This window comes from Triturus cristatus, chromosome 1_2 (genome assembly GCF_964204655.1).
Source record: "Triturus cristatus chromosome 1_2, aTriCri1.1, whole genome shotgun sequence".
In the NCBI taxonomy this organism is placed as follows: Eukaryota; Metazoa; Chordata; class Amphibia; order Caudata; family Salamandridae; genus Triturus; species Triturus cristatus.
This window is the reverse complement of record NC_140580.1, coordinates 637,140,575-637,154,314: the sequence shown is the minus strand read 5'-3', so window position 1 is coordinate 637,154,314 and position 13,740 is coordinate 637,140,575. Positions and strand designations below refer to the sequence as shown.

At 47.8% G+C, this 13,740-nt stretch overlaps 1 protein-coding gene across 1 annotated transcript in view; it reads right to left on the bottom strand.

Moving 5' to 3' along the window:
• Positions 1-13,740, bottom strand: part of BMPR1A (bone morphogenetic protein receptor type 1A) — a 346,242-nt gene that overhangs the window by 62,658 nt on the left and 269,844 nt on the right. The window contains exon 4 of the mRNA XM_085607566.1: positions 13,468-13,630. Coding sequence (XP_085463692.1) covers positions 13,468-13,630 — 163 coding nt within the window. The remainder of the gene's footprint in view (positions 1-13,467; positions 13,631-13,740) is intronic.

Here is a 13,740-nt window from a genome sequence, read left to right as displayed (position 1 = left end):
AGGTCATAGCAAAGGTCATAGCAAACAATCAATTGCATAAATCGGAAATTCACAAATCGCAATCGCAGTACACATTGCTTGGGGGAGGAACAAACTAGCCCTGTATGTAATGACTGCTTCAAACACAACACACCTGTCAAACTCCTCCCAACATAACAGGATACAGGTTTCAAAAAAAGGTGATAAATAATAAAAATGCTGTTGTATGTAGCTACGACTACAGCTCGAAGCACTGGACGGCATAACACAAACTTTGGCAGAAAGGTAGCTCTTGGTCCACAAAGCGACTTTTTTGTTTTTTAGCGTAAATCCGTTCAGTAGTTTTAGATTTATTAAAAGAAATCCAAATTTGTATATCTAGGGACGCAAACTTTCTGCGTCTCATGCAGAGATCTGATAGGCTGCCAACACTTCAACCAGAAAGTGTTGGCAGCCATCTTGGGAATCAGCTCACCAGAGCCCAAAACAAAAGCTTAAAAAACAGACAGATGGGGTCAGGGTAGGCATAACCTGACCCCCTATCCTTGGTGGTCAGGTCCCAGAGGGACCCCACCAGGGCTAAAAAGCATTTATTTGTACTTTTTGCAGCGTTAATTGCAGGCAGATTCACAAATTATGCAGCAATTTTTTTTTAAAACAAACAAACTTGAGCTCTTGCACTTGTTTTCAATAAAGCCCCCGGGTGGGCCAGGTTTCAGGGGCATGCATATAGATAAAAAAAATATAGGAGGGTCACACGGGGCTCCTCTCCTGAGGCTCTTATGAGCCCCGGGGACCACCATCTCCCCGAGGTTTTACTGAAATTAAGGAGGAAGGCCGCGCAGATCACTCTCCATTGGGCTCTAACAGCCCCTGGGACCACCATCTCCCTGGGACTTCAATTAAAATTAAGTAGAGGGGTCACACGGAACCCCCAGCCCCCAAGGATTATATATGCCCCAGGGATCACCCCCTCTCTAGGGCAAAATACATTTTACAGAATGGAGGGGTGGCCACGTTGTCCCCCCTCCCAGGCCATATACGGCCCGGGGGACCACCACCTCTCTGTGGCTGGCCCATGCATAGTAAAGAAGGGGGGAGATAATTTTTCTTTGCTTTTGCTTGGCAGGAGCTGTCACAGATCCTACAGACAAAACCAAACACTAACTCCGTTCCAATCAAGCAGGAGTTGTCAAATTGCTACCACTTGCTGGGAGCGGAGTTTTCATCTGTTTCCCTGCCTGTTGTCACGCGGACAGGGAAACATGAAATGTGATAACATTAACATGAGAAGACAATGAGACAACAAAGAGGTAAATATCCACTAAGCAAGTGTTTTTCTTCTTAAATATATAAATTAAGTGCTTCTTTGTTTGGAGGAGATGTTCTCATATTCCTCGGAATCAAGAACTGTCAGCACCGTTGGGGACCGTGGGGAAAGCTTGAATGCCCCCGTGGTCCCTGCTGGCTGCCTGTCTCCAGCGGGAACCAGCATTGCTATCACACACAGTGAGCTGCTAAATATGCAGCTCCCTCTGTGTGAGAACAACAGTTTTGTCTGTTTCCCTGCCCCAGATGAAAACTTCACTCCCTGTAAGCTGGAGTCCTTTGCCAGGTCCCGCTTGATGGGAGAGGAGTTAGTGTTAGCTCTGACTTGGCTAGAGCTGTCAAAACTTTCGGCAAATCAGAGCAAACAGCTATATCCGGGGGTGGACTGCCCGGTACATAGCAGGAACTGGCCCTAGGGAGGTGGCGGTCCCCAGGCCCATTAACGGCTCTAGGAGGGGGTCACGAGGGAAACTTATAAAGTAAAAAAAATTGGGAGTATGGTTAGATGCTAAACTGAGTTGCAGGGACCAGGTAAATAAAGTTGTCTCTACTACCACCTACATCCTCAAATCTTGTAAAAAAATCATGTCATTACTCCCAAAAGCAGTGCAACAAACAGTTGTTACCACTCTTATTATGCCAAGAATGGATTATTGCAATAGTCTGTATTTGAAAATACATAAAGGATCTTTAAATAAATTACAGATTTTGCAGAATGTGTCCACCAGATTACTTACAGGTATAACTAGGACTGATTCCATCTCTGTTCAAATTAAAGCTCTGCATTGGTTGCCAGTGAGGAAACGCATTCAATTCAAGGCCTTGACTCTGGTTTTTAAAGCCCTTCATGGATTTGGGCCTGAATTTCTAAAACAGCGACTCTACTGGTACACCCCCAATAGAACCATACGATCTTCTGACGCCAAATTGGCAACAGTACCCAGGGTGAAGAAGGCCAATTGGGGTGGCAGAAGCTTCATAGTCAATGCAGCAAGAGCATGGAATGCTCTTCCTTTATCTCTAAGTAGTACGACCAATCTTCTTGTATTTAGAAAGACATTAAAAACATTTTTCTTCACTAATTGATCCTCTGTGTTCCCCCCTTTGACTCGGTGCCTCCTTAGGCTTCTCTAAGCGCCAGGACACCTTTTGGTAACAGTTGCGCTCTATAAATGGCCATAACATAACATGTTAAAATAATTGTATAATGCGCACAGCTACCCAACAAGGGTTTCCCTTCCCAGTCCTGGTGAGGTGGCGGTCCCGGGGCCGTATATGGTCCAGGAGGGGGCTGTATATGGCCCCTGCCCCTCATCTATTTCAATTGCTGGACCCGGGGAGCTGGTGGTCCCCGGGGAACGGGGGTCCACGTGGCACACCACTAATTATTGGTTTTAAGCCCTGGGGAGGTGGTGGTCCCCAGAACTCTAAAGGGCCTATGGGGGGGGGGGGTTGCGGTGCCCCCACCAATATTTTAAATAAAGCCCCGGGGAGGGTGGTGGTCTTCGGGGGCTCAATAGAGTCCGTGGAGGGGGGGCGGGGGGTCCGCACTCGCTTCCCCCCATTTTATAATAAAGACCCTGGGAGGTGGTGGTCCCCAGGCTAAAAAGAGCCTAGGGGAGGTCAATGTACACCCCCTTTTCTTTTTCCATGCCTATATACCCCCAGGGACCTGGCCTCACCCGGGGGCTGAAACAAAAACAAGCGCCGGAGATGGCCCTTTTTTTTGCTGCAAATTCACAGATCCACCCATGATTTTGTGGCAAAATCGCAAAACAAAATCAACCTTTTTTAATGTTTTAAACCCTCTACTACACCTAGCATGTCAGCGTATTCCTGCCCTGCTCTATTTCCTTACTTTTTTACGTTTTATATGTCTATGGGAAGCAGAATCCTAAGATGGCTGCTAACACTTCCCGGTTGAAGTGTTGGCAGCCAATCACATGGAGACTGTCAGATATGCAAATTTGTTTTTCGCTTAATATCACAAACTACTGAATGGATTTACATCAAATCACAAAAAGGACTCTTTCTGGACTAAGAGCTAGCTTTCTACCAAATTCAGTGCAATTCTGTCCAGCAGTTCGCGCTGTAGTTGTGTTGAAAATCCCTATGGGAATAAACATGGAGAAAACGCTTTTGGGTACTCCCCTATTTGCTCGACCCCTGCTTAACTGATCACCCCAAAACTTTCCAGACAGCAGCTTTAGTGAGCATTACATATGTTTAGAAAATTTCGTTAAGATTTGTCTAATGGCGATAGAGATATAGGCAAGTCAAAAAACACTATCTATAGAAACAAGGTCCTAACTAGAACTAATTAATGGCGACTGCCAGTAAGGGGGGGGGGGGCGTGTGTGTACATACATACACACTCACACAGACATATATTGTTTTTAATTTACATCTTATATGAGTCTTTTTAAAACATTCATTCTCAGGGTACTTAAAATGCAAGTGTTGTCTTTTCAATCCAAGTGTTTTTTTCGAGATATCTAATGTTGGAAAATGTGTATTCTAAACCTCACATCAAGTGTCAACAAAGAAAACATTACCAATACGTTAAGCTTTAGTTACAAAATTAGAAGCAGGTGTTGGGATTTAAATAATTAATGAAAACACACTCCAATCGAAGTGAAATTGCTATACACATAAACGCCACCAGAGGGCACTCCTTACCAATGAAACACATTCATCACCTTGAAAACATTCAGAACATTTGCTCTTCGAGCGCAGCCGCCGATTTCAAATACGAGTCTTCCTCTATTTGAACATTGTTGGTTTCTTAATGTGATATTACCTAGCAGATATCGGATACTCTCCTCGGCACATTTTTCAAGGTGGGGTAACTTGGTTTATCGGGTTAAGCTTGCAGCGCGTATGATAACACACAACAGATTCCTGCTCTGGGGCACCCATAAACAGGACATAGAAGCCATGTTCCGGATCCCTGTCAGTGCTTAATTTGTAAATAAATAGGGCCCCGAGCCTACCTTAGGAGACCACAGCACCTTGCACCACCCATTTCCCCACACAAAGACACTGCTCTATGCCAAACACAATAATTCGTCCACATTTCACTGTAAAGCACTGTTTGCTTGAAAAGTGAACGAGTGAGAGCATGTGTTTTTTTCACAAAAAAACAACATTTTCAGGGACGTTATAGTTAGATTTACATTTTCCACACAAAACACCATACAAATTCAGAAGTTTAGAGTAATCTCAAGTAACTATAACTCACTTGTGCCCACTCCATGCACGGCTTCCTCATCAATAATTGTAGAGCAAATGTTGCAGTAATATTATCAATAATGTCATAGAAGATGTCATCGGTGATGTAATATGTGGGGAACGACCAGTGCATGGCAAGGGCGAGAGTTACAGTTACCTTAGGGCACGAGTTTTAAATACTTGACATAACTAACTATAAATGCTTAATTTGTATGGTTTTGTGCATGTGAACAGCGGACCTACCTATAACGCCCCTGTAATCTTTTGTTTTTTCAGTGAAATTCAATTTTTTTCTTTTTTAAAGTAGTATTTAATTACATACGTTAATCCAACCTCCGCTGCGCTCAACCAGGCCCCCTCACTGCACATGGGCTTTGGCAGTGCGGGGTTGGACGCAGGGCCTAGCGACCAGGCCTTGTGGCCAACCCCCCGAAAGCAGTCAACCTGGGTGAAGGGGCACGCAGCCCCCTCCTCTGGCAGGACCCCATCCCCAGTGGCCTGCCCCCCTTTTTTTTTTTAAGCAAATAGTGGTTTTTCTGCCCACACTAGTGCAGGCCGGCAAACCACTATGTCCCAGGGTGGGCACCCTGGGACATAGCAGAAGCCTGGCCCTGGGGGATGTTATGTTATGTTATGTTAGATAGATTTATAACGCGCGATAGTTACTCCAAGGAGTGTCCCAGCGCGAAGCCAAAGGAGGAGAAATAAAGTGAGAGGCTATGGAAACAGATAGGTTTTAAGGAGACGTTTAAAACAAAGTGGGTCCTTAGTGTTGCGCAAGAAAAAAGGGAGAGCATTCCAGGCCGCGGCAGCTTTGACCGCGAGCGAGCTGCCCCCGATCCTGGACCGGGAGAAACGTGGAACCTTGGCCAGCAGAAGGGCTGAAGAGCGGAGAGCTCTGGTCGGGACATAAAAGGCAAACCGCCTCTGCAGATAGATGGGACCCAAGTTGTGGAGGGCTTTGTGGGCAATGACCAATGCTTTAAACTTAACCCTTTCAGCCATGGGCAGCCAATGCAGGGCACGGAGATGAGCGCGGACACTGCTACTTCTGGCGATTCCAAGGAGGAGCCTTGCGGCTGCAGTTTGGATCACTTGTAGTTTGTACATGGAGTAGCCAGGTAATCCCACATTCAGGGCATTGGCATAATCCAGGCGGGAGAGTAGCAGTGCTCGAACAACCGTTTCCTTGGCAGTTCTAGGGAGAAGAGGAAGAAAACCCCTAAGAACCTTAAGAAGGCCAAAGCAGCCACCCGAGACCTTCTTCACCTGGGCCGAGAACGACAGGTTATCCTCAAACCAGACTCCAAGATTTTTAACGGAGTTACCATTAGAGGGAGGAGGAGGAAGATCCGGGGGCCAGATCTCACGTCTGAAGTCCAAGGGGAAGTTACCATAGAGAAGGATCTCTGATTTGTCTTCGTTGCACTTGAGTTGGGCTCTAGCAAGCCAACCAAATACCGAAGACAGACACTTCTGCACAGGCAAGACGGAGTCTTCCCCCTTGGCCCAGGTAAAAAGAAGCTGTGTGTCATCCGCATAGGCTATCACCTTAGCCCCCAACTTCTCGGCCAGAAAGACCAGAGGAGTAACATAGATGTTAAAGAGGAGGGGGCTAAGGGACGAACCTTGGGGGACACCTGTGGGGACCTCCTGCCGAGAAGAGGCGGCCGGTGGCACCCAAACCTGTTGGGTACGACCCTCCAGAAAAGACCTCAGCCAGGCAAGGGCCAAGCCAGAAACCCCAAACTCAGAGAGGCGGGAGAGCAGTCTGGCATGAGGCACCGTGTCAAATGCTGCTGACAGATCAAGCATTACCAGAGCTGCTCTGCCACCAGCATCTAAGCAGTCCCTAATAGCTTCTGAGATCTCCACTAGCGCTGACTCTGTGCTATAGGATGCCCGAAACCCAGACTGGGCTGGGTGCAAGGCCTCAGATCTTTCCACGAATTCGGAAAGTTGTCGGGTCACTACCTTCTCACAAACCTTAGCAAGGCAAGGGAGAAGGGAGATGGGGCGATAATTGCCAGGCAGCGTGGGGTCAAGGGACGGTTTCTTCAGTAATGGAAGAATTTTTGCCTGTTTCCACTCCGGCGGAACACAAGCTTCCCCAAGGGAAAGGTTAATAATAGCATTCACCTCAGGGTTGATGATCTCCGCGACCGCGGCCAGCAGTCTGGCAGGGCATAAATCCGAAGGTGAACCGGACTTAAGGCCCTTAAGTAATTTCAGAGTACTAGCCATGTCGACAGGAGAGAAGACCGACAGAGCGTGTATTAGAGCGCCCTGAGAGGGTGCAATCAATCCATCTTCCGCCTGGAAAGCTGAACACACAGGCAAGGACTGCTGTATCAGACGGATTTTATCCGAGAAAAAGCAGGAAAGGGTATTGCACCAGTCAATCGTGGCCGGGCCCGAACAGTTGAGAGCGACAGGGGATGTAAAACTCTGGACTATATGAAAGATCTCCTTCGAGTTATTACAGGCCTGTTCAATACGCTCGGTGAAATATTGCTTTTTAGCCTGAGAAATGGCAGCGTAATAGATCTTTTGCTTAATCCTCAGAGCGGCCTTAGCCAGAGGACAGTAGTCCTGACGGCGCCAGGTCCGTTCCAGTTTTTTGCAACTTTGTTTAAGCGTGCGCAACTCAGCTGAAAACCATGGTTTTGAAGGCGCAGCTCTCGAGGGCCGAGAGGAGGTAGGAATAGTCAGCAAGGTCATGGACTTGTCCAGCCACTTGGAGAAGCCAGCAAGACTCCCCTCGAGATTATTAATGAGGTTAGGCCTGGAGGCCGCCAGGGCCCCAGCCAAAGAAACGGGGTCAACCTTCTTAAAGGCTGGTTTCCGTGCAGTAGAATCAGCAGCATGGGGCTGGCCAGCCTTCCAGGAAAAAAAAAGTGATGAAGTGGTCTGACCACACAAGGGGAAGAGGATCCTCAACTAGGATGTTAAAATTAGAACAGATCGGGTCAAGGATGTGGCCACCCTGATGCGTAGGGTGGATAACCCATTGAGACAGTTGAGTCAGCTTAAGAATCTCTTTAAAGGCACAAGCCTCGGTAGATGACCCTTGATCCAGGTGTAAATTCAAGTCACCGAGGAACAGGAACTGGGAGAAGCGAAGCGCCCTTGCAGTAAGCTCATCACACCACTTCTGAATGGTAGCATGGGCAGAGCCAGGGGGACGATAGACCAACGCCCCACCAAGTAGAAAATGGGGGGAGAACCTAATACTGAAATCCAGCGCTGCACCAGTGCCCCAAGCATGGGTTTCGCCCCTAATAAATTCCCATTTGTCTCTGAAAACAACCGCTACCCCGCCACCCCTGCCTTCAGAACGGTCAGCCCTAGCCACTTTAAAGCCCGCCGGGATAGCCAGAGTCACATAAGGGTCCGAGTTGGAATCGAGCCAGGTTTCCGTAAGGAACAGAAGGTCAACAGGGTGGTCGGAGAGCAGGTCGAAGATGTCGGCGTGATGTTTTTTTAGAGACCGTACATTAATTAGGGCGGCAGAGATGGATGGAACATTATCCCGTTTATGCCGTTGACCTAACGGACATGAGGCATCAGGAGAGATAGCCGGGAGACAGAAGCCACAAACAGCACAAACATGCTTCTGAGCATTCAACATATCAAACTGAGGGTGTAAAAGACCTAAGGTCACATTAAGACTCAGTAGCTTGTCCCTACCATAAGTCAGCGCAGCACGAACGCCCCCCATTGGATGAGCAGAGTAACGGGCGCAGGGCGCATCCGAGGCGCAGACGGGCGCAGACGGGCTCGCCTTCGGCGCGCCAGCGGCGCGCCCGCTGCGCTCGTCCGCTGTGCGTCCGCCCCGCGTGCATCTTTGTAGGCCGGCAGCCAGAAAGACTAGAGAGCGCACTACAAAAATGGCGCCTCTCTATGGCTGACCGGCAAGACCAGGAAGTGAGTGAAGTCCCCCCTGAAGCAGATAGCAAATCACCCCACAGATTCCCTCGCAAAGAATAAAGCGTTAACAAGCTTTAAAAATACCACCCTTTCACCCAGCAATAAAAACAAGCAGGATACGATCCGAAAAGAAAGGTTTTACATTAAATTTTACATTTGGTTAAAAGCATAGTCAAAAAAATGAAACGAAGTTTTGTTTAACAGATCGCACAGCACAGAGGTTGCAAGCGAGTGTAAAGCAGTAAAACCCCTCAAGGGATGCCAGGGCCATGATTGGCTTCGAGAAGGGGGCCGCGTGTCCCCCTATATGTCTATGGGTAGGCACCAGGGGTGGCGGTCCCGGTGCCAAAATCAGCCCGGGAGGACTAGTCATGAGGCCCTTCTCCATGATTAGCTGGGGGATGGAGTTCTCGGAGCAGAGAATGGCCTGGGGAGGGGAGCTACGCACGCCTCCATTATAATTATTAATTCAACCACCTTGACCTAGCCCACCCGGGGAGGCATATATAAAACAAGCACGAGAGCCAGCGCTTTTTCAATTTTACCACAGATTCGCAAATCCTCTGCAACAATTTTTTTTAACGTTTTTGGCCCCCGACGGTGTCCATGTGGGACCGCACCACCTTTATGAGGATTTTTGCACTTTTTTTTTTTTTTTAGACTGTAGCTCAGTCTTGAGTGGTAAGATGGCTGCTAACAATTCTTAGTTTAAGTGTAGGCAGCCAATCAGGTCTCACTAAGAGATATGTAGGATCCGCAGGGGGTTTGCGTCCCTAGTCATTTATATTTCTTTTTCCTTTAGTAACTCCCAAATTTCTGAACGGATTTGCACCAAATTACAAAAAGAGTACTTTCTGGACCAACAACTTGCTTTCTGCCATATTTGGTGCAATTCCGTTCCGCGATTCAGGCGGTAGTTGTGTTCAAAATCCCTATTGGAAATTGCATGGGGAAAACTGGTTTTGGGAACCCACCTTTTTCTCAACCCCATCTGACAAATCACCGCAAAACTTTCCAGCGAGCAGCTGAAGTGATAGGTGGACTAGTTTTGAAAATGTTGTGAAGATTCGTCAAACAGCGCCAAAGTTATTCACAAAACAAAAAACTCTCCAGTGGGGGAGGAGCCAAGATGGCGACCGAGATGGCAGCGTAGGCTCCCGGCTCTGTGAATCTCCGCATCCCGCACAGATATCCTGCATGAGATCCTCAGCCTGCGCTACATGCCCGTGTTGGTGATTGAGAGCGGCAACCGATCGTGTGATCCTGAAGCTTCTAGCGGCGGTACCGCCCGAGAAATGCTCGTTTGAAGTTTGCGGCCTGGGCAGCCCTGGGGCCGGGACCTCGAGTGGACAACATGGCCGGGCGGCAGTTCAACAACAGCGGCCATTGGTGACCGAGTGGAGTCGGAATACCGAAGCGGCGCGAATATCGGCCTACATCTCGCTGTGGTTACTCCTATCACCGAGAATAGCGTGACGGGTGCATACCCGGGGTGACGATTCCGGGGGTTATCGGCGATCGCCTGGACCCTCGCCAATGATTTGATCGGTCGCGGCCTGTGGCTCGTCCCGATCTGCACGGGCTGCTCCCGGTCTTCGCAGACGCTGGCCCAGGGGGAGAACGACTGTCACCTGTGACCACACACTGGATACACATCTCGCCTGCCTCCGGACCCTTGTTTGCAGCGACATGGAACTTGATGTGCTTGTGACTGAGACCCGGTCCCCATCTGGGGTGGCCCTGCCCTGCGGCCATCTTGATGGGATGGACTCTACCATCCTGTACGCTGGGTCGCAGCAAGATTGGGAGTGTGTGGTGCAGAGGAGCGTGGCGGAGCGAGTGCGAGGGGCCGTGCTGGGGTACGGTGACCTCCTCGATGCTCTCGGAGCCCTTCATTCCACCCTGGTTCATGGCGCTGGGTATTGGGGAGGAAGCTTGATGGTATTGTGTTGGCGTCGGAACAATTGCGGTCTTCCTGTCCCCAGGTACATAAGGCACTGTCTCACCTTTCACAGGAGGAAAGTGCCGTGACCGCCTCTGTGAATAAGGGACGGATGGAAACTTTGGACACTGTGGCAGCGTGTGGTCGGCTGGCTGTGGGGTCGGTCTGTTCTGGAGATTTTGGACTTGAGCGGAGGGTGGTGACTTTGTCCCATGCGTGGCATCCGGCGACCCAGGCAATCTTCACGCAACGGTCGCCTGCTCTGGCTGATTCCTCCTTCCTGGACCTCGTGTGTGGCGCAGGCCTTGGGGCAGTTCTGGGAAAGGTGATCTCCCATGATGATGACTGTGTTGGTGTTCCGAAACGTCCTCCCCACATGTGTGTGTCCCTTCCTGGTCAACTCTGGACGCTCATCTTCCTTGTAATCTCGGACATGATAGTGGATCGCTGGGTATGCACTGGTGGTTTCGCAAAGAGTGGCCAAGGATAAGGCTGATCCTTTAGAGGTTGTCATTTCATAGGCGGGCGGGCTTGGGGGTTGTGTGCTTTCACGATGTAACTAATAGTGTAGTCGGTGAATACTGCTCCCCATTTCCCTCAGACATGGCCGAACTTTTGCTGTTTAATGTTCGTTGGGGAGGAAGATATTGTGCGGGAGGGAGAAGCCGGGGGCCTGGTTGAAGGCCCTCCTCCAGTTTATTATTACTCTCTCCCCTTTTCTGTTAGGGGGGATTTCCTCTCTTTTCCCTTTTTCTCTGTTTCTTCTATATTTCGGGTCTGGTTCTGGGGCGACAGGCACGCTGCGGGGGGGGGGGGGCCGTAGTCATCTGCAGAGGTGCAGGGTGGGGGGTTGGGGGAGGGGCTTCTATAGTCCTTTATCGTGTTTCTATGGCCTTCTTTTTCTTCTCTTATTCTTCTTTGTCTTTCTTTTCTGGGGTCAGTGCGGTAGGTTTCCTTCGTGGCCAATCATTGTTTTTCATTTGTGCCTCATTTCCGTGGGGTTTTCTGGGTCCTAGGGCAGGAGACTGCAGGCGCAAACGACTCGTGATATCCCTCCACATCCTGAACTTCCTGTTTCAGCGCCATTGATTTGATAGATTGCTATTTATTGTTTGACGTTCACTATTCTGCCTGCCAATTTTCGCTGTTGAGAACTTGATTGCCACCTGATCCTTCTCTCCTTTATTGTAAAATGAAAACCTTTTATATCCTGGTTTCCCTCTTGGGCTGTTCAGTGGATAAGAGAATACTGGCATTGAGAATCGACTTCCCGAGGTGCTGCATGTGATTATAATCTGCTCGCTGTTACCTTCACTGTTTGGCGGCCGGCCCCGAGGGTTGTAGGCCCATACTTGTCTTTATTTGCAATGTCAATAAAGGTTTTTCAAAAAAAAAAAAAAAAAACTCTCCAGTACTCTGAGTGAGTACTGGCGGTCAGTATGGGGTACACGTAACAAATCTATAAATTAACCACTTAAAGTACCTAAAAGACTGGCCATAAGGCATGATACAGTCGTCATACCAATGATATCACCAACAGTTAGACAACGTCTGACAATGTCACTAGTTTCCATATAAATATGCATCCTAGGACACGATAGAACACCTCAACACCAATGCATGGAGAGTGGTTTATAGAAATGTACATACTAGCATCCTACAAATTGATAATACAGAAACTGCAGACCAGGATGTCCAATTTGTACATATGTGGCTCCCTTTCCTGGGGGAAGGCAGAGCTCACCAAAGAGTAACCTATCGTAGCAGACTTGGAATGCCGCACTCAGAGAAAACATATTGGTTGGTTAAGGGATGAACAAAACACCTGGAATTAAGTCATCTATTCCAGAACTATCCTCAGAATCACCTACCAAGGGAAAGATTCAACAAACCTCCGTGGCAGTTTTCTCTAGCCTTCTCTTCTTCCCTCCTGCAATGTCTCCCTAGATCGGCTCTCTGCCGACAGTCAGCCATGTTCAAATTTCACTTATCCTCCTTAAGGAGCTTGCGGATTGACACAATTAAATTTTTTGGTCTCTCCTTTGGAGATATATATAATACTAACATTTTCTTGATATCTGTCCTTCGAGAGCAATAACGCCTTTATTGTTTGAACTGCGTTGAGAAACAGGGTCTATCCAAGAGAATGGGCAGTAAAAACTGCGTCCAAGTGGAACCTAATTTGTGAAATCATTTTATGGTATTTAACAAATATTTTGAAACTGTGATAGGTTTGTGCCTAAAGTATATATGTAGGTTCCTGGGTAAAGGAAATCCCAAAATCCAATGTTATGTTTTAGGTATTGTATTCTGTATTTAATCGTCATCATAAATTCAAGTGTTCTTTTGGCCAGTTTTATTTATGATAACGAATAAATACAGAATACAATACCTAAAACAAAACATTGGATTTGGGGATTTATTTTCCCCAGGAACCTACATATATACTTAAGGCACAAACCTATCATAGTTTCAAAATATTTGGCTTTAATTTGGTGGTCCCTGGGTGAAATCACCTGATAGGAACGTGCCACACGAAGAATTGGGTCCTGTCCCATTGTGTGTGAATCCCGCCCGGCAGCACCCACCCCCCAAGAGTGTAAACAGGTTAATTAACAAACAAGAATTGCAGTGAACAGTGGTGTTTTCTTTGCTGTCATACAAACATTTTAATAAAGCTATATTTATTACCTCTACTACAAAAAAAAACAGAATAGTCATAAGGGAGGAGTAGGTGAATTTGCAGGTCTATTGTAATGAAAAACAGCCTCCTAAATGGACTCAAACAATAGAGGGATGCTGTGCAAAATGTGTGGATTCGAGACCTACATACCCGCTGTTTTCAGTTGGTGTGGTGGGCATGCCTGATGGGCATTAATGATTGATCTTGTAGGTTTGTGAATGGCTTTGTATGTACTGCTCTTGTACCTTCAAAGTGCCATTTGACAACATTAACACATTAAGTGTTATTTGTCAACTACGTTACTCAAATATACAGTATATGGGAATAAAAAATATATAACGTGCTACTGGTCTATTATGCTGCCAATGCTTACTTGCAGGTGCCATTGATGGCATTGTCAGGGCAGTAGACAGAACAGTGGCACAGGAGGAAGGGTTCACGGTCTTCGGGTGCCACCGTCACTCCGTCCGCTTGCTTCTTCGGGTCAGAGTTCGATTTCATCCCTGTGCCGTGAAGAAGGCTGTCCAGATACTGCCCTGCAGGTGACAGACAACAAGGAAAGCAATATTAGGGTGTGATGTGTATATCGATCATCTTCCATGTAGGGCACAACACAAAATGGACTGTCTCTTGGCCTGTAAATAAT